This window comes from Nicotiana sylvestris, chromosome 6 (assembly GCF_000393655.2).
Source record: "Nicotiana sylvestris chromosome 6, ASM39365v2, whole genome shotgun sequence".
In the NCBI taxonomy this organism is placed as follows: Eukaryota; Viridiplantae; Streptophyta; class Magnoliopsida; order Solanales; family Solanaceae; genus Nicotiana; species Nicotiana sylvestris.
The window spans coordinates 157,787,914-157,812,194 of NC_091062.1; the positions used below are offsets into that span (position 1 = coordinate 157,787,914).

At 35.7% G+C, this 24,281-nt stretch overlaps 2 protein-coding genes across 2 annotated transcripts; one reads left to right on the forward strand and one right to left on the reverse strand.

Annotated features, from left to right (window-relative positions):
• Positions 1-2,523: 2,523 nt before the first annotated feature.
• Positions 2,524-12,126, forward strand: LOC104247029 (uncharacterized). Its single transcript, XM_009802960.2, has 5 exons — positions 2,524-3,001; positions 3,136-5,148; positions 7,284-7,498; positions 9,156-9,379; positions 10,899-12,126. The coding sequence occupies exons 2-5, from the start codon at positions 3,144-3,146 to the stop codon at positions 11,692-11,694; spliced, it is 3,240 nt and encodes a 1,079-aa protein (XP_009801262.1). The 5' UTR covers positions 2,524-3,001; positions 3,136-3,143; the 3' UTR covers positions 11,695-12,126.
• A 1,477-nt stretch (positions 12,127-13,603) lies between these two features.
• Positions 13,604-19,489, reverse strand: LOC104247028 (protein disulfide-isomerase-like). The gene is made up of 11 exons (XM_009802959.2): positions 19,235-19,489; positions 18,370-18,400; positions 17,988-18,266; positions 17,602-17,790; positions 17,396-17,521; positions 16,561-16,698; positions 16,360-16,479; positions 15,988-16,105; positions 15,306-15,418; positions 14,462-14,656; positions 13,604-13,943 (listed from the first exon to the last, which is right to left on the reverse strand). The coding sequence occupies exons 1-10, from the start codon at positions 19,405-19,407 to the stop codon at positions 14,468-14,470; spliced, it is 1,476 nt and encodes a 491-aa protein (XP_009801261.1). The 5' UTR covers positions 19,408-19,489; the 3' UTR covers positions 13,604-13,943; positions 14,462-14,467.
• Between the last annotated feature and the right edge of the window lie 4,792 nt (positions 19,490-24,281).

A 24,281-nucleotide genomic window follows, 5' to 3' on the forward strand; every position in this document is an offset into this window, starting at 1 on the left:
AACCTTAAGAATAAGATACTCTCTTATTTTCTCAATTCTATTTCCCTTTCCAAATTCAAGCCAAACTAGACAAGAAGATATTTCTCCAATTCTCTTGTTTTCTCAACATAATGGACAATTTTTGTCACTCTCATTCTTTTACTTACAAAATCCCCTCCCTCTTCTTTCCTTCCAAATCTTCACAATTAAAGGAAAAGAAATAAAAAGAGGGGTAGTTACGTGTTGGTATAAATGACACCAGATAGCCATTCTAAAGGGCCGCTATTTGGAGATTAGTCAATATGTTTTGAATTTCAGCTTTTCAAGTTTAATTTTTCGGGACACAAATATCCTAAATTATCTTGAAATTTAAATTTTCAGTTCAAATTTTTAGAATAAAAATAGGTACTAGCCAAACTCTAATTAACAGCCTTAAAAATGGTTGTTTGTGCACTTCACCTGTTACGTCGTGTATAAAGTCATTTCTCCACTAAAATAAGTACTCTTTGTAGTTAATGTACCAATTTCATGCAAGGAAAGACAGCGGGAAATGGACAAATTGGGGCTTAGAGGGAAGCTAAATTTGGGCTTGAAGTTTAGTGGGCCCCACGTCATAACTTTGTTGGCCCACATACTAGGCTTCGATAGCCCCAGTTATTGGTGAAATATGGCCCAACTCTCTGCCGTTTTATCCATTTTTGCTTTACTGCACATCTTTTGGTTTTGTTCATGTATTTATTTGTTTTGACTTTATCAAAAAGTAGAATTTGATCATCAAATGCCCTAAAGTATCTTTCAAACCTCTACTTAACGTCAACAACATTGTATTAAACAAATTGTAGGAGTATTATTTTCCTTCTTATGTTTATCGGACATGCAGATAACATTTGAACTCCTTTTGGCTATGTCCTCTTCTAAAATGTAAAGAAATACCTCCTCTTCTCTTCTATTACTTTATTGATTTATTATATTATTTTTCTATAATTACCAAAGTCAGAGTATTCAAGTATATGTGGCTGTTTCAGCTAAATGCCATAGACTGAAGCTCAAAGTAAAAAGCCATCAATAAAGGAGCAAATAGAAACATCATGATGCTTTTGTTTATTTGTTTATTTTTTAGCGATTGAGAGACCGTGCCATTTAATATTTTCTTTTACTATTTTTTTGCTAATTAATCAATGCAACTACTTTTCTCATTTACAGATAATACACAAATTTAACTTGTAGAGGTTTTAATTATGTAAGAACTGAAAGTTAAGATTAATTTATGTATTATCTGTAAATTAATTTAAACACCAAACATGAGCGAAAGATCAAACTACCTTCAAACACCAAACATGGGGGAAAGTTTGATATTTCGCCCATATTTGGTGTTTAAATTAATTTTTAAAACTTAAGGTTAAATTACTTGGTTTGATTGCAACACCATATGCAAATAAATATTTTGCCTTAATCTGTTTCACTTGGTTAGGTATAGTTTGACTCAGCCTAAATATGTGTATCACATAACTAGCCATGGCAAAATATCAACTTACTTATTAAATATTAGCTTGTCGGAATATGTCAAAGTCTAAAATTCGAATAAGTATAACCCATTTTAAAATTCTTCATAAGTTTAAAGTCACATAAAATAATAATACTAGCAAATAATGTCAATTTTTTTAATATCTAAAGGTGTTATAATAAATTCAGATGACTGGGAATCATCTTTTACTATTTAAAAATAAACAAAAATTAAGAGATGATAACTTGAGAATAATCTCAGAAGAGATTCGAAGCTTTAATTTGATATAATAGAATTTGACACCGTTACTATAGTTATATCGCTAAAGCTTACCAAACTTATGAAACTTATTTATTCGGTAAAAATTTATTCATATTGAATGTTTACACGAATTAATAAATGCTGATATATGTATTGAATATATATCTTTTTCATGAAATCATAACAAATCCATATTTCCATCTTGTTAAATTACTCAACTATGGCAAGTTAATATTTTCATATTTTTTTATTAAATTACTTAATTAATGTAAAGATTTGATTTGGTGTAAATACCATATGAGTAAATATTTAATGATTTAGTGGGTGTTTGGACATAAGAACTAGTAAATATTTAATGATTTAGTGGGTGTTTGGACATAAGAACTGTAACGAAAAAAGCGAAAAAAAATTCGATTGAAAATGGTATTTGAAAATTAGAGTTGTGTTTGGACATAAATATAAATTTGTGTTGTTTTTGAATTTGTGAGTGAAAATTTTAAAAAATAGTTATCAAAAGTTTTTTAAATTTACGAAAAATTTCAAAATTCATCTTTAAGTACAAAATTAAAATTTTTATAGCCAAACATTAATTTCGAAAAAAAATAAAAAATTTCAAAAAAAAAAAAAAAAATTCATGGCCAAAATTTCTTGGTCATGTCCCGAAAAAAAAAAGGAAACAAGAAAGGAAAAAGCATAAACCTTTTTTAACACAACACAATGGTACCCAACAAGTATTAATAATTAGGTAGTGTCACTACCCACGATCTTTCTTCTGCAAATTCTGACACTATTTTTCCCACCATCAAACCTTCCCCCTTCTTCAACTCCCCCGCCCCCCCTACTCTCCTCGGGCCCCATCCATAAACCCTTCTGTCCTTTTTCCCCTTATTTTTTTTCAGACAAATCCAAAGTAGCACCGAGAAAACAAATTACACTAATAACAAGGTAGGAAGAGAGTTAGGACAAAGAATTCAATATTTGAATTCAATACTCGTCTTCTCTTTTTCTGTTCTTCTTCTTCTTCTCTATCTTTGTTTACTGTCAAAAAACACATATCTCAACGAACAATCACAAATCTCAATACATGTTCTTCTTCCATTTATTAACTCCCGCAATTAAATAAATTTTATTTTAGGCGCACATAAATAAAAACAAACAATTTTCCCACAAACTTCGATAGATCTCTCCAGAGATACATTGATACTTGTTGCCCCCACTCGTATGGGCGGTCCAGATTCATTCCCCTCTATTTCAAAGGTCAGATTTTTCCCTTCTTTTACATTTACTACTACTTGCCAAATATAAACTCATTGAATTCCTTTTTCACTTGGGATTTGGGATTTCTGCGTTTTTGTTTTTCTTTCCTTTTCACAATGCAATTCTGCAAACAGGTAAAGAGATGACCGGAGGCGGTGGAGACATACACACAACAATTACAGTGAAAATATCGGTAATAATTATAGGAGCTACTGTATGGCTTAAGGACTGTTTGGCTACTGTTTTCGTTTTTTATTTTGAGGAGATGGGGTGCAATGAGTCTAAATCAGTAGATACAGAACTAGTGATTCGTTGTAGAGAGAGGAAGGAACTGATCAAAGCTGCTGCTAGTTACCGTTATGCCCTCGCCGCTGCACATATTTCTTATTTTCACTCCCTTAAGGATGTTGGTGAAGCGCTTCGGAAGTTTGTTGATGAAGAGCTCATTGTTGGCTCTTCTTCTTCGTCTCTTTCAACTCCTTCTTCCCCTTCCTTAATTTTGCCTGGTGAAAGCAAAATTAGCAGCAATAGAAGTAATGCTAGTGGAAACATTCATCATAAGCATAATAAATCTTCTGGATCTTCAATTTCGGTTTCTACGGATAGTTCTGTTTCGGATTTTCACGACGAAGATGAGCATGAGCATGACCATTCTCACTTGCATTTGTCATCAGATTCATCTGACGACGACGACGTTGAGCATTTGCATCTGCAACATAAGGGTCATAGTAATAAGGGTCATAGTAATAAGGGTCATAGGAGTGTACATGAAGATGATGAGCCTCGAAAGGGTCATAGGAATGTACATGAGCATGATGATGAGGGTCGAAGGGGTCATAGGAATGTACATGAGCATGGTGATGTGGGTCATGGTCGTTATCATCATCATCATATGGTGGAAGAAGGGGAGCCATCAACGTCCTCATACCCGCAACAGCCATATGGGGGCATGCCATATGAGATGATGAATCATGAGCCATATGGTGTGATGATGAATCATGAGGTTCCTCCACCACCACAAGGATTTTGGGATCCATTTTATGGAATGAACCAACAATTTCAGGCTCCTTCTTGGGAAGGAGGTCAAGGACAAGGACAGCAATTTGGTGGTGGAAATCCAAACATGTATGCTTACTACATGAAGAGATCTTCCCCTGTGATGAACACAGTGGTTCACGAAGCAGATCCAGCATCGTCTACTGGGTATTCCAATTCGTATTGGAGCTACCCTAATGAAAATGGTGGGTTTTTTGGATACACAATGGCTCCTCCAATGGGTGAAAGGGGAAGTCAGAGTAATCAAGGGAAGAAGCCAAGTCCTCCAAAGGAGCCACCGCCACCTCCTTCTCCAAAGGCTTCTCTTTGGGACTCTATCAATCCGTTTGATCCTTATGATAATGGCTATTTGGGTTACTTCTCACATGAAAAACACGGTTCTGCATCAGTAGGTAGTAGTCCTAATTCGACTGAAGTGAGGGAGAGAGAGGGCATTCCTGATTTAGAAGAAGAAACTGAGACAGAGATGTATAAGGAGTACCATAAAGGAAAGAATTTGAGTAATGAGTCAAGGACAAGGCGTTCTGGGGAGGCGAATTCGTCAAGAAGTAGTGACAGTGGTAGGAAATCAATGCCACCAATGCCTCATGGAGTTGATTTAAGGGGTGTAGCAGGGCACGGTAGTGTGGGCAGTTCAAAACCAGACTCGTCATTACATAATGTGGAGGGCTCATCAAGTTCGAGGGGAGTAAAATTTGAGGGTAGTAGTGGCAGGACAAAGACGATATCAACAATGTACGATTCAGGTTCTCACCTTTCGAGTGCAGAACCATCACACAGTAGTGGTGGCACAGGGTCAATTGATATCACAGAGGAAAAGAGCTATTTTGAAACGCTCGTGTCAAGAAGCCCAGAAGATGTGCATTTGAAGAAGAAAGGAGTGACTTTTGAGGTTGATGAAATGTCAAAGAACGAGATCGAATCACCCAAGTCAAGTAGCTTGACCACATCACATGCTCATGGCACCAGGGATCTTCATGAGGTTGTGGCTGAAATTAGAGATGAATTTGAGATTGCTTCCAGTAATGGAAGGGAAGTTGCTCTGATGCTTGAGGTTGGGAAGCTTCCTTACCAGCCTAGCCTTGTTAAAGGTATGGTACTGCCAATGTTTCTCTTGATTCAGTGATTCTGGGGTTCTTCTAAGTTTCTACTTTGTCTATCTGGTTCTTTTTTACTTTGTTATGTTCATAAGTTATACTAATTATAGTTTAACGAGTGTAAGCTTAGTTCAGCTCTTTGTCGATGGGAAAAAGAAGAAAAGAAAAGCTTAGTTCAGCTCATTTAGACTTCTTTTTCTGCCCGTTTCTTAATCTACTTAAATCTTCTGGAAAAGGGCCATATTTACTCCTTTACTATCGAAAATAAGTTATATCTACCTCCATTTCAGTTTCTTAGTATAACTACACCTACCGTTATACTTTTGGATCATATTTGCCCTCCACCCGTTACATGATTTGGTCCCATCTTAAAAGAAGACACGTGGCCAACCCTGATTGGATAAAAAGGATCTGCCCCATTTCTAATTAAATCCCACTCGACTCGTAATAATAACCCACCCATCCAAAAAAAAAAATTTAAACTAAATTTAAACTCATTCCCCCACTTTGGAAGAAGTTCTGGTAACAGAACGCTATTCTGATCGTAATGAAGGCTGCCGGATTTCTCTCCCATGAGTATACTTTTCTTGCATAATTCCAGTTCAACTTTCTCTTGTTCTCTTCCTCATCTTCATTTTTTGCATTCTCTTCCCTGTTTCTCCACTCTTTTTGTGTATGCATTTCATGCTTCTAATTATGCAGTAACCAGTAGGCCTCTTGATTGATGCCCAGCTAATGGTTTTCGACATTCCTCCTTATTTGGCATTACCAGCATCCCCATTGTTTGCACCTTCAAAGTCTGTTCCAGGATCTGCTTTATTGGTCTTCCAATTGGTGAACCAAAATCCAATCCTCTTCACTCCACCTTCGTCACCTTCGTCACCTTCCTCCCTCTTCCGTAACACCCGGTAATACCCTTACTCCCCCATTAACCACCACACATTTTCCAGCATTTAACTTCAGAGCAAACTCCATTTACCTCATTCCTATTCTCTCTCAAGAATTACTACAAACTTTCAGTTACTTGTTTTCTTTTTCTTCCTCATTCCCTTTATTCCACTTTTCTCTGTCAAAGTTCCATAGCTTAGCATCAAAAATTAAAGACAACTGCTACATTGGTGATGAAGTTAGCAACTTTCACCATTTTAATGACCGACCACCTCCTTACGGCTAATCTAATTTCCTCCATTCTATGAAACTCTTATCAGAAAAAACGAGCTCAAAATAGATATAAACGGAAAGGGAAAAATATAGGGTTTAAAGAAAGCTAGAAAATTGTGATAATTTTAAGGTGGTGGTAGTATGTAGATTTTTGTTATTGATTTTCATGAAGTTGGGCCTTCTCTTCTGGACTTGTAGGGAAGAAGACCAGGATGGAGAGAAGGAAATAACAGAAATTAATGAGAAAAGGAAAAAATAAAAGAGAAAAGATTAAGAAGAAAATTAAGTTTAGCGGGAGAGTCTTTTTTATCCAATCAGGACCAGCCACATGCCTTTTTTAAGATGGGATCAAGGCATCAAGCCACTTAACGGGTAAGGGGAAAATATGATCCAAAAGTGTAATGGTAGGGGTAGTTTTACTCTGAAACTGAAACGGAGGGTACATATAACTTATTTTCGAGAGTAAAGGGACAAATATGACCCTTTTCCATAAATCTTCACTAACTTGAAAACTTTCTCCCCGGAGTAACCGACAGCCCACTCATGGCATTAGTGTCATTTTAGAATTTAGATTGTTACTGCTTAACAATTTGCTGCTAGTTTTTAGAACGCGACTGTGTTAATCATTATTTATGAGATGGGAACATATTAAATATACCGCATCTCAATGTAAGTTGCAACTAGTTTGTCATTGTTGCACTTGTTCGCCATCTCAATGTGAATTTTTATGAATGTTTCCCTAGCTATTAGTAGTTTTTTAATTAAATTGTGAAAAACAGAGATGGCAATAAGTTAGAAATAGAATTGTTCCAGTAAGCATAGCGAACGCCGTAAATGCATCCAATCGGAGAATTTTCTCTGATCAATAGTCGCTTGTTTGCCTTTATTTGTGATTTGCATGTTATCTCGACTTTCTTGATAAACAAACATGATGACATCCTTCTTACTCCCCTGATTTTTGTGCTCAGAGCTTGTATCCAGGATTTTATACCTGATTGTCCCGTCCATGTCGGTATCGCATACGGTGACACTGAAGTCAGTTAGACTGGCTACCAAAACAAGAAAATTGGTGAAATCCTATTTTGGAGATGTTGGCCAAGACAATGTTGTGCAGCCCTGTAACCTGTCAGCTACCCTTGACGAGCTATATGAATGGGAGAAGAAACTATATAAGGAAGTTAAGGTAATGGTAGACAACTACTAAGATCTTTTTTATGTCTATATGATGAGCTATTGAAAGATTCGTTTGTCTATATATTTTCATGTGTAGAATTCTCTAGAAGTGGAAAACATGGAATTTCTCATGTGCCATGTGAATTGGTATTCTCCTTAATGAATAAAGCCGTTTGACTGATATCTTGTTCAGCTTTTGCTATAGTTGGTTGAAGCTTAAGCAGTGTTTTTTATTCATTGAAAGTTAGCTTTTGGAGCTATTGACTCATCAATTGGATATTAGATTTCAATTCTTTAGGGGACCGGTCTTTTGAAAAATTTTATCATCATTACTGCACTTTTGGGTCAGGTAATTGTATCCTTGGCCCGACTGAAAGCGATCAATGAGTTAGTTCCTAGGTTAAACTTGTGTTTTTATACTGATAAGTGTAACGTGTTCTCTTAACTTTGAGTCAGAAGAACATTTGATGAACCAGATACGGTCATCAAATTTTAGTAGGAATCGGGATGTTTGGATGGTTAATTACAATATCTAGTTCCTTGGGCAAAAGAGTGGTGGGGTAAGACATCTGCTTCCAAACTGGAAGCAAGGATTGAAAAAATTTCATGTTACTCATAAAAAATATAAAAAAAACCTCATGTTTTATGAATGCTGGTGTCCTTGTTTAGAAATATAGAAGATACAATGTGTGATCAGATTGAGCGCATAAACTGAAATGGCAATATAAAACTTTATCATCGCATAATGATGTCAAGATCTCAAAGTGCTCAAGTCGAAGATGAATAAAGAAGTCTTGAGTTCTTTATGCTTTGCTCACTGAAGTAAGGAAATTGGAATTTGTAGCAGCTTACGCCCATGATATATGTTTTGACACTGAAACTTCTTTATTCAAGTCAAAGACAAGAAATTACCCTCTCCGTCCCATTTTATGTGATGGTGTTTAACTGGGTTTAAGAAAGAAAGAAAGCTATTTGAAACTTGTGATCTAAAACAAGCCATAGACATTTGCGTGGCTATAAATCATCTCATTAAGGGTAAAATGAGTATTTTAAAGTTAAATTATTTCTAACTATAGAAAGTATCATTCTTTTGTGACAGACTAGAAAAGAATTTGTGTCACATAAAATGGGACAGAGGAAGTAGAATATTGCCTTCCATTAAAAGGTATAGTCACTCAAATGCAGATAATCATAGTTGGATTAGATCCTTACATGTGAAGGTAAGTAGAAAGAAAAGCCATCAAATGATATCTTGGTAGGACTTGGTGTTCCCATCATCCAGTAGTGTCTGGAATTTGTCAACTATTCAACAATATTCTTTTCTTAGTTGTTTACACAGAATTTCCAGTGTTCAGTATTCTTAAACTTCTTTAATTGATTTCAAATTCTAATAGCTTAAAGACAAGACCATTTATTTCCATTAAATAAGAATTCTATGAAAAATCTTACCGTTAAATATTTTGCTGACTTCATACTCTTTAATCTTCATGAAACCATCATATATTTTAAGGGCATTCTTGTTTTCATTATTAATCTGATGGCCTGTGACACATTCAAATGACTCATCTATTGCAGATTCCTGTATCTACTTTCCCATGTTGAATTTTTATCATAGTGATATTGCTGTTTTGGACTTTGTGTTCATTGAAGTGGTTAGTTTGATGTAGGATGAAGAAAAACTGCGGCTTGTATATGAAAAGCACTGTAGAAGGCTGAGAACCTTGGACGAGCAAGGAGCTGAGTCAAGCAAGATAGATGCTACTCAGGCATCGATCAGAAGATTGCTAACAAAACTTAACGTCTGTATAAAAGCAATTGACGCAATTGCACGCAGAATTCACAAATTAAGGGATGAAGAATTGCAACCCCAAGTTGCAGAATTAATTCACGGGTATGGGTCTACTCAATTATTTCGTTAATTCTTGTGTTTCATTCTTTCCTCTATATCACTTTGTTCCCCTTTAAGATTACTGATAGTGCAACAGGTGTATGTTTGCACTTTTTTCCTTACTATGGACTTGCCAACGAGATGATCGCATTTGTTTGCTGAGTTCTTTCCAACCTTTTTATATAACGCATTCATCCTTTCTTCATTCATGAACATTTTCTGTTCATTTTTCCTGCCACATTATATGGTGCAGTTGTTTCTATCAAATTAGGATTTTGGAAGAAGGTTCTGCATCCTTTTATTATGTTTCACTTTTAGTTTGGCGAGACAGAAAGTTGGGAAACAGACATGGCCAGAGAAGAGACAAATGACCTAATGTTAATATCTTACTATGCCTAAAATGACGCTGCAGTCCCGGATGGATTAGTTTGAATGCTCACAAGTAGTTAACAAATTTAGTGGTCATATATTAACTAGTCAACATTTGCGGTTTTATATGATATTGGAAATCTTTGTGGATTGATTATGGTTAGCTTTTGAAAATGTAGATATGAATTTGGACTTCTCTGTTCAGCAAGTTAAGAAGGTTGATTGAGATATTGAGTTTTTCCAAAAGACTTGACTGCGTCACCTTAGTGTGTGAAATTATATTTTAGCTGTAGTTAGCTCAAGTGGATAGATGTATTTAATTCTTTTCTGCCCGCATCTGGTAGGTGTATTTTAATTCAGCTGTTACAAAACTACTTATTTTTAAATGGTTATATATGTAATGCAAGTCTTGTAAACTTATGTATTTAGCAATTGTTACTGTCGAGATCTTGGAGAGTTCTATTTGGGGATTGGAACGTTCTTACCAAGGAAATTTAATTTGTATCTTACAGTTGAAAAAAGTAGTTAGAAAACAAAGTATTGAATGTTTGCTTGTTTCGCAGGCTTTTATTTGCGTAATATTTAAGTTCGTTCGGTAGGATTTTGATTCATTATTTGTAGTGGATAATCTATGATCAGTATTTGTTGCTTCACTTCTTATTTCCTTTGTATTATTTTTATTTCTCCTTTCCACATCTTGAGCTGCTATTCTGTTATTTATTTGTATTCCTCTCTTCAAGAAGTAACATGAACCATTTTACTTGGTCATGGATTGTCATCATGAACTTAGCATTGTAATGCATGAATCTTGTTTTCTCCTTTTAAGATATAATGCGAATGTTTATTTTGTCATGCATTGTAATGTATATGAACTAAGCATGCTAATGCACTATTTACTTTTGTTCCTCCATTCAAGAAGTATTCTGAACTTTTACTTCTCATGCATTGTAATGCTACATGAACTTGGCATTGTAATCTATGCTTTATTTTGTATTTCTCGCCTCAAGAATTTAAGTAAATGTTACCCCTCATGCATTCTTAATGCATCATTAACTTATAGCAGTTGCATAAGTTTTCCTGTTCCACTCAATCTACGTGCTGGTGGGTGCACCTTTAGGCCTGATCTGATGATATACTGTATGTAAATAAGCAGGCTGGTGAGAATGTGGAGGTCAATGCTCAGTTGTCATCAGAAGCAGTTTCAAGCAGTGATGGAGAGTAAAACAAGGGCTCTCAAAGCAAATACTGGATTTCAAAGAGATTCAAGCGTGAGAGCTACTCTTGAACTTGAGATGCAGCTTTCGTCATGGTGTAGCCACTTTAATGATTGGATTTGCAGCCAGAAATCCTATGTAGAATCCTTAAACGGGTGGCTTCTACGATGCCTTAAGTATGATCTGGAAGAAACCCCCGATGGACCTGTCCCTTTCTCTCCTGGCCGTCTTGGAGCTCCTCCAGTTTTTGTAATTTGCAATGATTGGAGTCAGGCAATGGAAGCAATTTCTGAAACTCGTGTAGCAATTGCTATGAATAGTTTCGCTACAAGTTTGAGGCAGCTTTGGGAAAGACAAGATGAGGAGCAGAGGCAGAGGATCAAAGCAGAATATCTCTCAAAGGACTACAAGAAACGGCTAACCATGCTTCAGAGTAAGAGAGGGAGCGTGAAGCATGAGCAAGATGCAATGTCCGACGGAAGTCACATAATTGTTCCATCCGAAAAAGGCATTTCACCTTTGGACGATCTAAAGGTGGACTTGGATATGTTTAAAAAGAAATTAGTGGAGGAGAGAACAAAGCACAAGGATGCCATTAAGTTAGTGCATGATGCAGCTTCTAGTAGTTTACAGGGGGGTTTACTTCCAATTTTCAAGGCTTTGGAGAACTTCACATCGGAAGCTCTGAGAGCGCATGAACAAGTCAGGTTACAGAGTGTTAGAGACAGTTCATAGGCAGCGTTGGCATCATTTTCACAATTGGATCCTAACTTTATTCCAATTTGGATAACATTCATGGCGACTAGTTAGAGAGAATGATATATTCGACAGTAACAGCAATTCACGCAGAGGATGCTCTTGGTTACGCAGTGGCTATCAGAAGTTCAGCTTTTGAGACGATAAGTTTTAGCATATTAACTGTTAATCATTAAGTCAGTTTTGTCTGTTGATGTTAATAGGTAGGTACTTGTATAGTAATTCATTTATTTGTTGATTGGGTTTATTGGTGGATAGTTTTATCCATAGGTAATTTATGCTGGATGTATGGTTTATCTGGGTTGGGGAAGGGATGCACTGTGGAAGTTAGCCCTAAGTCTGTCAGGGTAGGGTTGATGAATGAAAATTTTGGCAATGTTGCAGAAAATAAACTCGTTCTAGTTTCCGTCCTATCGAGTTAAGGTCCCTGCTCTATTATGGTGTGGAATGCATTTTAATCATGACCAATCCTTCCCCCCCAAATTCCAGTAGTGGGGTCTGGGGAGGGGCTGTTTCTGAAAGACTCTCGGCTCGAATATTATCACATGTAAAATTTCAAGTGTCGATAACGTTATCTCTCCTCCCGTAGTTGGGGGAGCAATGAAAGAAAGTTTGGGAGGAAATGAAACAATTATGGGTAAATGGAAAAACTGACCGTTCTCAGTAGGTCGATGAGTCTGTTTGGATGTCTTTGTTTCCTCTCTGTGTATGATGCGCTTTGTTTCCTTGCATGGTGCTTTCTTCTATATAATCCTTATTGTGCAAGAATTATGTTGTATGTTAAAAAGATGGTCAATGAGGTCTTCTTCTGTCTCGTGCGGTACCTACTGCTGTGGTTCTTCTTCTCCTCCCTCTCGTCATGCTCTCGGGGTAACTTGCTTAGATGTCCAGGGAGCTATTTTGGGTAGTCCTCCACAACCATGCAAGCGCGGTAAAGCTTATCCTGAAGCAATGAGCAAACTGGGTCACCAGTTGGGATGAGAATACATGCAGCATTTGATGAATGTCCTCTAGTCTCGTACGTTCTCACCAAATGTCATTCCTTGGTTGGGATCGATTCTTGTTATTCGATACAACAAGGTCAGAGAAGTAGCTAGTACTCATTTGATTGACCTTCTTTCAAAGTTTATGTGCGCTCATGCACCTTTCTCTACCTGAGTGGAGTTGGCCTAATGATGTACTGGGACTTGGGTTTCACTTTCCTTCTAAGAGAACTTCAAATGAACGTAACACGTACGAGTACATCTTCTAATATGCGATCTGTTATGGGTGTGTGCATGTTGGAAATTCGCTCATGTGCATCAGAATTCATTTGGTTCCTTGCTTACATTATATGCCCTTCTTGGGATCTACATCCTCCGTTGAGCGGAATGATTACCCCCTTATACAACTCTCGGGGCTCGTTACGAGTGTCAATGCAATGTGTCAGCTTGAGCGTTCCTCTCCAATTATGTTTCCTCAGGTGATAGAAGTACATACACTCATCAGTTATGCTGATGGGTTGTGGTTTGGAGCATCTTCAATTGTCTGCTCCAAATGAGTCTCAGAAAATGGAAACAAAAAGCGTACATCTTGCTGAGTAAGAACATAATTGGGAGAAATAGTTCATTCTTACTAAGTACAAGCATAATCATGCTATTAATGCGTGCAAATCTACTACATTTTGAGAGATTATATTAGTTTAAAAATATTAGAAGAGATAATCATCAAATAACACAGTGAAGAAAGAAAGGGCACCAACACAAGCAGACGCCACTCCACCTCCATATAACAGTGGAAACTGGAGAGGCCAGTATTTATCGTTAAACAGAAACATTTAGTTACCAAGTGTAACCGGAAAGCTAACTTAAGTAAAAGTAAGTCTAAAAGCAAGACATTCAAGACAAGCTTAATAAAGGGTTTTCACTTTGCTTAGTAAATAACTTAGATGATAGTTTCTCCAGAAAAACCTTCATCACGCTGAGATGCACTACTCAAACTATTGAGAATAGCTACGATACCTAATCCTCAACAAAACCTTATCAGAAATATTTGTTACAGACCATGGTAAAAAGGGGCTATTTTTGGGGTTGTGATGGCAGGGGTTCGGGGGGTGGGATGGGATTGGGGTTGGAAATGTAGCGCGAACTATGTTTCCTCACTTCATTGGACCTGGTAAATGGTAAGGCAGCCAACACAATGCCAAATGCCTTGGGAACCTTTAAAATCTCCTCTTGTTGCTATTCTTCCTGGCAGAGGCAAAGAGGAAATTAGACACCATAAAGCAAACAAAAACTAGTCAAAACTTATTCCAAATATCTAAGCCATGTCTGAAAGCAAGTAAGAATCTTTCCTACATTGAGAAGTAAAGGAAGGTAGGTAAAGTTCAAGAGCTTAATCCTTCTCCTGATTGGTTAGCACAAAAAAAAAAACAAATAGAAAAAATAGAAATATGGTTCTATTCTTAGGCCCATTGATACTTCTTGTTTCCACTCAAACCAAACACAACAGGTAAAAACCACAGAGGAGAAAATGCATGTCTTCAGCTCAAGTTCATTTAATTTCTTGTCCATTCGTTCCAACAACTATCAAAATTTACCTCAATATCACCATTTTTACTAATACTGAACAAAACATTATGTATTGGTTGAATTACAGGTAAACTTCAAAGCAGATGACACAACTCCAAATGCAGCATATGACAACTTCAAATGCTATGTTTTACTCCACAAGTAGTAATAATGTTTTGACCTAGAAGTTCAGTTACCTTTACTTATAGCTCCTCTTTTCTCGAACCTTGGTCCGCAGCTTTATCCCGATTCTTGTGGATGAAGTCAATAATGTCTTCCTTGGTCCTGTCACCTTCATACTGCGAGATCTTTCCACTTGCTGTCTTGAAATAAAGAGTCGGATAACCTTGGACATCAAAAGTTCCCTGGGGAATATCATTAGCAGTAGCATCCTACATAACAGCAAAAGATGACTTTGTTAGCAATTTCCAATAGTCAAATTTCAAATATTTACACAAGATTGAAGTAGCTACCACCGAAAAGGGCTAGGGCGGAAAAACAGCAAAATTAAAGAGGTAAAAGGCATGAAATACTCTGCTTTTAAGAAAACTTAAGTGCAACAAAATTTAAGCACATTGTTTAACAAGTTGAGCGCAAAAATTTTGTTAGGTAATAATGCATGAAGCTGCAAAATGAGGCACGTAATCTCCAAGCTTATACTAGCAAGCAGATACTTGTTGCCTCATGCTTGATCTTTTTACCTTCATTCCTATGCAGGCTATGCTGGTAAGCACTCAACCCTAGGTATTATCTCATCAGTGTTTACATCAGATAGTACTTTGTCCAGATTGGGTGAACATTTTTGTTAATTGGGACCAAATCTTATACAGTTTTACATAAAGAACCCGCTATCACACATTATATATGACAAAAAGTTATGTAAAACAATTTTTTAACTCCTGAACTTTTCTTTCCCCGAAAACAAATACCATGTGCCCAACATGTTCCTCCAATTTTACTGTACAAGCAATAAACATACTCAAAATACACTATATATTTCAGAACCATGACAGAATGAAGAGCTTTGAGTAGGAATCTCACAATTTTAGCAATCATAACATCAGCATCGCTTTCAAATGAGACAGCCACTTCATCAAGGATCGGGGCCAACTGCTTGCAGTGTCCGCACCAAGGGGCATAAAACTCGAGGAGTACTATAAGAAACAACCACAGTAATCATCAAAATGCACATCCAGTAAATATTCTAACTAAAGAACATGTTTGAGTTCAGGGATATGAACAAGACGAACACAAGGAGTAGGATGGAGCAAGGAAGAAATTGAACTACACCACATAATTGACTCGTAACTGTCCACGTGGCAGTTATAAAATGTCATACTGCACTTAAATACATTGTGATACGACTTGTTCGATTAATACTACGTCATATTCCGCAGATGATGATCTTGTACCATATGCTTAATTCTGTCACTCAACATTTTCTGAACAGCTTAATCAGAGCAAGTTGGAACAACTAATCTCAAAATCACGACCATTGTAAGTCCGTCTAGTATGCTTTTAAACTCAATTTATATCATTTTTTCATCAAATCAACTCAATTTATAACATGCTGAATAGCCATGCGAAATAGCAAAATATACAATTTGAAGTTCAGTTGCTTTATTGCATAAGAGTGCATGACAGTGTTACAATAAGTTCTATATAAAGCACTAAGATGGAACTGAACAAAATGTCAACAGTATTTGAACGTCGTAGGGAATACCATTCTTCGCAGAGTTGAAAACCATATCCTGGAGAGTGTCAGCAACCACAACTTTAACAGGTTCGCTGTTAACCTCTGGGATAGGTTCTGATTTTTTGAAAGGTTTCACCTTGCCGTCCTGAAATATGATGTGAGTAAATATTTTAGAAACATTAGATGAAAAAAGTTGCCCACAGAAACAATGCTTCTTGAGAACTTCTCTTTACATTTGATTTGTTTACATCTCAAGCAACACTTAGAATATTTTTAAGAGAAATTCAGTTCATCATTTCAAGAGGTAAAACCAAGGATATGTAAAATGAATTTAAAAGGACTGGAGAAACAATTAATACAAGAGAAACAGGTAAAAGAAAAAGCAGAGTGCTTCATTACCTTAAAATCCTTAACCCATGAAGCAACATGATCAGGCTCAACATTTGGTTTGAGATATTTCTCCCCATCATTTGTCTGTATGATGATTAGAGGTACTTGATCTTCTTTGAGTCCAAAGTACTGCTCAACGAAGCCAAATATATCATCATGTTAACGTCAATAACAAGAAATGATTCAAACACAACAAATACGAAACCTAACCTGGAAGGCACCTTGACTGGCCTCAACATCACCAATTAAGAAACTAATATCATTGCCTTTGTACTGCTCAGCAACTTCATGATACTTGGATTTAAACGTATCAATTAGGTCACTGTTGAAGTTTACAAACAGCATGGCCTGCCAATGTCATACTCATTTATTAGAAACTGCTCGAAATTAATAGGGTAATGGGGAGAAAACGGGGACAAGGCCTCCAGCTCTAAATAGTCCAACACAAAGAGATAATTGGAACTAAACTTCGATAAGGAAACCAGAGTTGGGTGCATAAAGTGCATATCCAGTACAGCAATAGTGGAATTACGATAGCAGAACCACCAGAAGATATGCTATGTCAAAAGTAGACCCATTTTCGACTACAGCTCTAGAAAGTGCAAGCTAGCAGGAAATTAAATAAGCAGCCGCTATGAGAAACAACTTTACTTGATACACATACTTCCGGAGACAAGCAAAATTTTCGGAAAAAACACAGATGAAGTTCTTCTATCCATTCTTTACTCATCTATCTTTGCTCATGGTAGTTGTTATTATACAGGAAGAGTTCATACTGATAACATAAATGAAAGAGCAACTTAGTATCAGGGTAACAAAACATAATACTCTAAAAGGTGAAGAAAATAATTTGAAAGAAAAATCGTGATCCACATTTACTCTCCTATTAGCAAACATCGTTGCTCCAAAACGTAAAACAAGAGACACCGCCTTCGAATAAGAGATTTGGTAGCATATTGGAGAGTAGATACGGGTTTAGACAGCAACAAGACTAACAGAGTCTGCACATGCAATATAAAACTGGTAAACTAAGTAAATGGTGCACCTTGGCATTTGGACTGTTGAAGAATTTAATAACAAAAGGATGGTTATTGGGGTCCTTGTTAAATAGAGTTACAGTTGGAATGCTTGCTGCTTCAACTAACTTTGCTAAGGTATCCACATCGAACTCCTGCAAGTACATGTGATCATAAGTTGAAACATTGTCTAGTACATCAGAAAATGTACAAAACTTTTACACAGATCCAATACCTGGAAATCTACAAAAAGTTCATCAAAAGGCTTGAATAACCTAACAACAGGGCCTGAAACTGATGAATCCCCTCGAGGAAGGAGTTTAGCATCAAAAGTATGAGCAAACTCATATTCAGAACGCAATCTCTCAGCCAGAGCTGTGAAATTCTCATATTTCTCGCCAGAGAACTCTGGGAAGACCCCAACCTATAAGAATTTCAAACCATAATGTCAACTCCCATTCAGCAGATCTCTTAGGGGTTAAAACAATAAAAGAAAAACATATGCAAACCAGTGGGAGCAATTCTGGGTGTTTGTGTATCAGGTTACTCTGGTGTGAGCATATGTGTTTGGGTGTGTGTACACATATATAATGAGAGAGATACAGAGGGGAGGGCACTTACGATAATGATCTTATTGACATCAGTAACATCATCAGCAGATTTAATTTCAGTAGAAGCAGGACCACTTTGTTTCTTTAAGTAAGAAACGATACCATCCGCCTCACGTGGTCCTTTGTAATCTTGAACAACGCTTCCTCCATACCTCAAGATCTTAATTGTAGGGAAACCTTTTATATCAAACTCACTGGCAAGAATCTTGTTTTGCTCCTCATTAGCATCAACTTTGGCCAGAATAACAGGTGGATCATTCTGACTTAAAATTTGTGCTGCTTTCTCATACTGCAAATTACCAAGTGAAGTGTTGAAATGCATTGCACATACTTATGCTCCAAAACCCTATTACCTTTTATAAGATTCTAAAGAATGTGTTAGTGGTTCTTACCTCAGGAGCAAGTTTCTTGCAATGACCACACCTATAAAATATCAAAGTAATTAATAAACATGGAAAGAAATAATTGCTTCTAATTTGAGGCATACAATTTCCTTGTGACTTAAATAGAGACAGCCATAGCAGATAAGAAGAAGAAGAAAAAAGTGCAGCTTATTTTGTTGATTCAATAAAGAAAATGCACTAAAGCTTCTAGCTTTGACTGTTTGGTCAAGCTGCATAATAATGTAAAAACAAACATCATTCATGATTTCATCATTCCTTGGTGAAATTGTCTCCATGTATTTGCTTACCTTGAGTTTTGGAAATCCAATGCTAAGACTTTTTCAACAAAATGGTACAATGACTTTACTCACTTATGAGCAGAAGTTCAAACTCTTACTCCATATCACTTACTTCAGTCAATACTTAAATACATTTTTATCCACCTTTGGTACTCAAAAATTATCCCGAAAACACTATCCTCACAAATTATTCTACGCCTTGTATGAATACCATATGTCTCTAACTTCTACATCAGAATTTAAACGCAAGAAAAGATTTCCCAAAGTAGAATACTTCCCACAGAGGAATATTTTCGTGAAAACCATTTCCCTTAATTAAAAAAGGGCACCCTGGATCTGATAATCTCCGTAACATCTGTTTAAGCTCTTATTTTTCAAACAAAAGACCAATCGACTATCAATAAACAAAAATATCCCAAAGAAATCAATCTTTTAAGAGAAAAGAAAAACAGAAAATATCTGAATCTGAAAGATACGTCTGAATAGAGAAGCTACAGATTCAAAAACTACGGACAGTAATGAAAAAAAAAAAAAAAGCAAAGTTGCAAATTGAAAGTGTAATTAGTGAAATTTACCAAGGGGCATAGAACTCGACGACGATGAATTTGTGTTTACCGACGAAATCAGAGAAATTGGAGTGATCCAGTGTCACAACGTACTCCTTCTCTTCGCTCTCAGAAGCATAAGAAAGCGATCCTAGCAATGCGTAAACGCAGAGAAATAAGGAAATCCATACCCTAATCGCCATTTTTTCACTCTTATCTCTTCTCTCAGCTCACTGAAAAAATATCTTCAGTTTCGTTTCTCATTGTGGATCTCACGAGGATTTTATATAGTACTAGGAGTATATTGCTTATGGAAACTCTAACCGTGCGGAGATCTGCCATCTACCATACATGAAATGTCAAAAATGCCCCTGTTATTTTACCAGGAATTCTGTAAATTCTCTAAATGCTAGTTATAATACTCTTTTGATTGAAACATTTTATCATAGATCATTTTACTATTTGTATAAAAATTATCATTCTCATGTTAAAGAACTTGCACTTTATATTTCCCTTTCCTATATTATTTTAGCTAAGTAAAAAAGGTAAAATATGCTCTAAACGTTTATCCTTTTGTGCGTGTAGATTATATCTACGTAAAATAAGAAGTAGAAATATTTTCCTTCAATTATTCCAATTCTAAATGATATGTATTTTGTAATATAAAACATTGATACCAATTGCATCAAGTTGGTCGTTATAGTTTGTATTTATAAGTTCTTTTCTTATCTTGTTTTCTTTTTTTCTTTAAAGCACCTTAATGAGCAGTGATGGGTGTAGTGTTAAAGTGACGAGTTCAATTAAATCCATAATTTTTGACGCGGAGTATAATTTTATAGGTAAAAATTTATTAAATTTACAAAAAATAATAGATATGAACCCATAACTTTAAAAATATAATTGACTCAATATTAAAAATCTTAAATATTGAATCCATAAAGTTTAAATATTATATCTGCCTCTGTTAATGAGTATGGGTTTTTTCCACAGTAACATTTTGTTACTCATAGTACTATTTTAACAAGAAAATAAAAAAGGTGAAGGACACCATGTTACGAATTGAAATATTGGAGTAGGTAGAACATATTTGCCCTAAGTATTTTATGTCAAAAACTATATTTTTTTGCTAATTTAGGTAACAAGTGAGGAGGGTATTAAGGTCATTTAGAGGAAGTAGAATTTCTGGACTCCTTTTCGTGATCCAGGGACCCAAAATTAAAAATATAAAAAAATAAAAAGAAGGTGCAGTTAGAGAACGGGACAAACATGGTACTGACGCGTGACTGAAAATACAACACTCTCGAGAGTAACGTTAACAAAATATACTTCACTCTATGCTGTGTCATATGCAACACGTGGAATAAAACAATTTGTCTTTTGATCCGACGTGGCAAATGAAATACGTCACCTGCTTCCGCGTCACGTGCACACTTAACGTCGTCTCGTTGTGCGAGCCGCAGGTGGTGCATGTGCTTCGATCGATAAGTGGCGTTAGCCTTGAGACAAGCGGCGAAGCCCCAGAAATTATCTTTTTCTTTGTTAAATAGAACTGTTTAAATATGCAATTTTAGAAAATATTTTTAAAATTGTGCAAAATTATGGATGTTTATCGGGCGGATTGGGACGGGTTGAACGGGGAAAATCCCAGCCCGTTCGGTTAACGGGCTGGCTGGTTAACGGGCTGGGATAACGGGTTCTTAGCGGGTTGGGAAAATTCAGGTTTTTTAGGGCACGTACGGGTTCGGGCTTAGCGGGTTCAGGCGGGCCGGGTTCCAGTTATTTTATTTTTTTTAAAATTAAATTTTAATTTTCTTATTCAATGTTATTGATAGTTAAGTATTTGCAAACTTTTAAGGGTTAGAATTAAACTTTGAAGTTTAAAGTTTTGAAATTTGTATTTTAAAATTATAAAATTGAAATTAGAATGTAAGTGGCTACAAAAAATTATTTAATAAGAGTATAAAACCAATAGGCAATATAAGGAACAAACTCCGAAGGCTTTCATTTATATTTTTAATACTTCATTAATTTGCAAGTTCTTTTTTTTATTTTTTTATTTTTGAACTTGCAAATTAAAAGTTTACAATAATTATAAAAACTAAGAAATAGTGCATCACATGTTTTGCATCATTTTTGTAAGTTCTTCCATGTCAACATGAGGTTCTTGGTTTCCGGGATTAGTTGAATCGGAACCATAAACCATTATATCTCCAATTTCTTGGTCCTCCTCTTCGTCTACCTCGTCACGCCCTTGGTTTCGCCGTTCTGATCTTATCCAATCTCTGAAGCACACTAGAATTTTCAAAGCATTGTTGCCCAATGAATGATGTGTATCTCCTAGCTGCTGCCTTGCTTGGCTAAATGCGCTCTCTAATGCGACTGTTGAAATCGACACATTTAGCACGTCTCGAGCCATGGCCGAAAGAACAGGAAATTGATTTGAGTTTCTCCTCCACCAACCAGCGGTAGAAAATCCTTTGTGAGGAGCTCTGGTGACTTTTGCAAGTAGAATTGTAATTCATCAATATTCTTGATACTGGTTTGTTGATGTTCTCCTAGTGTATAACAAATCTGATAATCTTGAACTCAATCATCATTATCCATAGTTGTTCCAGATGTTGAAGGATTAGTTGAAGGAATATTTGCATCTACAACCGAAGAAGCATCAACAATGTTAGCATAATAATTATATAAAGTTTGTAAATGTGTGTGTAGCTCAGAAATACAAGTGTCAATATCAGGAGTTTCAGTTGGGCCAATATCCATATAAGTATATAAAGCTCTAATTAATTGGCGACACTTTATCATTTTGACAGTAGGGTTTAAAATAGCACCAATTAGGTAAATATAGGGAATTGGGTAGAAATACTTTTTAAACTTATCTAGCATAGATTCAACAACAGTAGCATATCCTTCTTTCTGCTTCAAATTATGTAGTAAAAGAGAAATTTCAGCAATATGAACTAAACCATTTCAAATGGTAGGATAATAAGCTCCAGAAAACTCAAGTGTACCCACATAAAATTTTTGTAAAAATTGTACAACATCATGAATGACTTCCCAAGTTCTATATGTTAACAAACGGTTAGGATCGGTACAATGAGAATTAGCAACTTCAGTTATAGACATTCTAAATTTATAACAACATCTTAAGAACAAATAAGTATAATTCCACCTAGTAACTATTTCTTCAGGCATGAGTCTTGGTTTTAGTCCATAATGTACACATTTTTCCTTAAATGCATTTAATCTAGCACTTCTATTATTTCCTTGAATTACACCAACAACTCTCCTAACTAAAGTAATTTCATTTCTAAATAATTCAAGGTCACTCTTCACAATCAAGTTATAAATATGACATGCACATCTAACATGAAATATTTCAGGAAGTGGTGGGTGTAGATGCAATTTTAATATTGTAATAGCAGCATTGTTGTTAGAAGCATTATCAAATGACATACACAAAACTTTTTCTGTAAGATTATAAAATATAGCAACTTCATGTATAGTATTACTTATAGATGCACCAGTATGACTTTGATCTTTATCATATTTAAAAGCAATAATACGTTTTTGCATACAAAAATTATCATCTATCCAATGGCATGTAACAGTCAAATAATCATTTCCATTCACAACACGACCAATATCAGAAGTAAGAGAAACTTTACAAGGAAGACTTGCGAACAAATAATGTATATATGTCTAATATTGTCCAAAAATCCTAAAGATATTAGTTCTACGAGTACTTCTAGGAATACCTTTAAACATAGGGTTATAAATTCTTTTAATATAAGTAACAAGATACGGTGAAGAAGCAAAACTAAAAGGTAAACAACCTAAAGCAATCATTTTAGCTAATTCTTCCCGATCTTTCTTAATATCGTATTTCCCAAATAACCCCCCAGTACTCGGGTTAAGTCTTTGTTGCCCAGATGACTCATCTACTCCCCAATCAAGAGGGTGTTTCTCTTCCATATGCCTACGAAGTTGACCCGTTCCCCCTCATTTACCAGGCTCATGTTTATAATGTTCACTACAAATTTTACATTTTACATAATTTTTTTGATCTTCTAGTCTTTCAAAAAACATCCAACACTTCTTAATCGTAGATTCTTCTTAATAGGGAGAAGAGGCCTACTTGTTGCACCCCTAACATTTTGAGTTTGACTAGCATTACCAGGTGTATGTGGTGGTGTTTCAAGATTATCGGGTGATTGAATATCATCTAACAAAGCATCTAAATCATCATCTACACCATAATTTTCTTGCATTCGCTCATAATCTACATTTAAATTTTCAGAAATATGTGTAAAGCCACTAGAAGAACCAACACCACCTCTTGTTCTTTTTGAAGTTTTCTTACTACCACCTCTACTAGTGCACGCTTTTTGGCCGCTCTAAGTAAATCCATTATATAAATTAAACTATTAAAGTAAGAAATTAAAGTAAGAAATTAAATTAAGAAACTAAATTAATAATTCTAAATAATAAAATAAGTGTACACCAAATAAGAGAAAGAGATGGAACGAGTGTACCGGGATTCCTTAGGCCACACTAATTTTGAATTTTTGATATTAAAATTCAAACTTCAATTGATAGACCGAAACTTGATAGTTGATAATACTTGAATACTTGATACCACACTTCACTTGAATAATTGATATTTGATAATAATAATTTTGTAATGGCTAAAATAAATAATTGATGAAACTTGAAATAATAAATAATTGAGAATTTGAGATTTGAGAATTTAAGAACTATAATATCAAGAGACAATTGAGACTTGAGAGAGAATTAGAGTAGTAAGAGAGTGAATTGTGAGAAAAAATGAAGAAGAAGGGGGGTTATTTATAGATTTTAAAAGGTTAAAAAAGTAATTTTGCAATTATTAGGGGTGAGAGGGCTATATTTTTAAAGGGGGGGGGGGAGGGGCGAAATTGGCCATTTTTGCAAAATCTGGTCGTTCCCCAACGGTCATTTCTCAATTTGACTGTTGAGAACGGTCCAATTAAATAAATAAAAAATTCCAACGGTAACCGAGCTGCTAACCGAAATTGGCCATTTTTGCAAAATC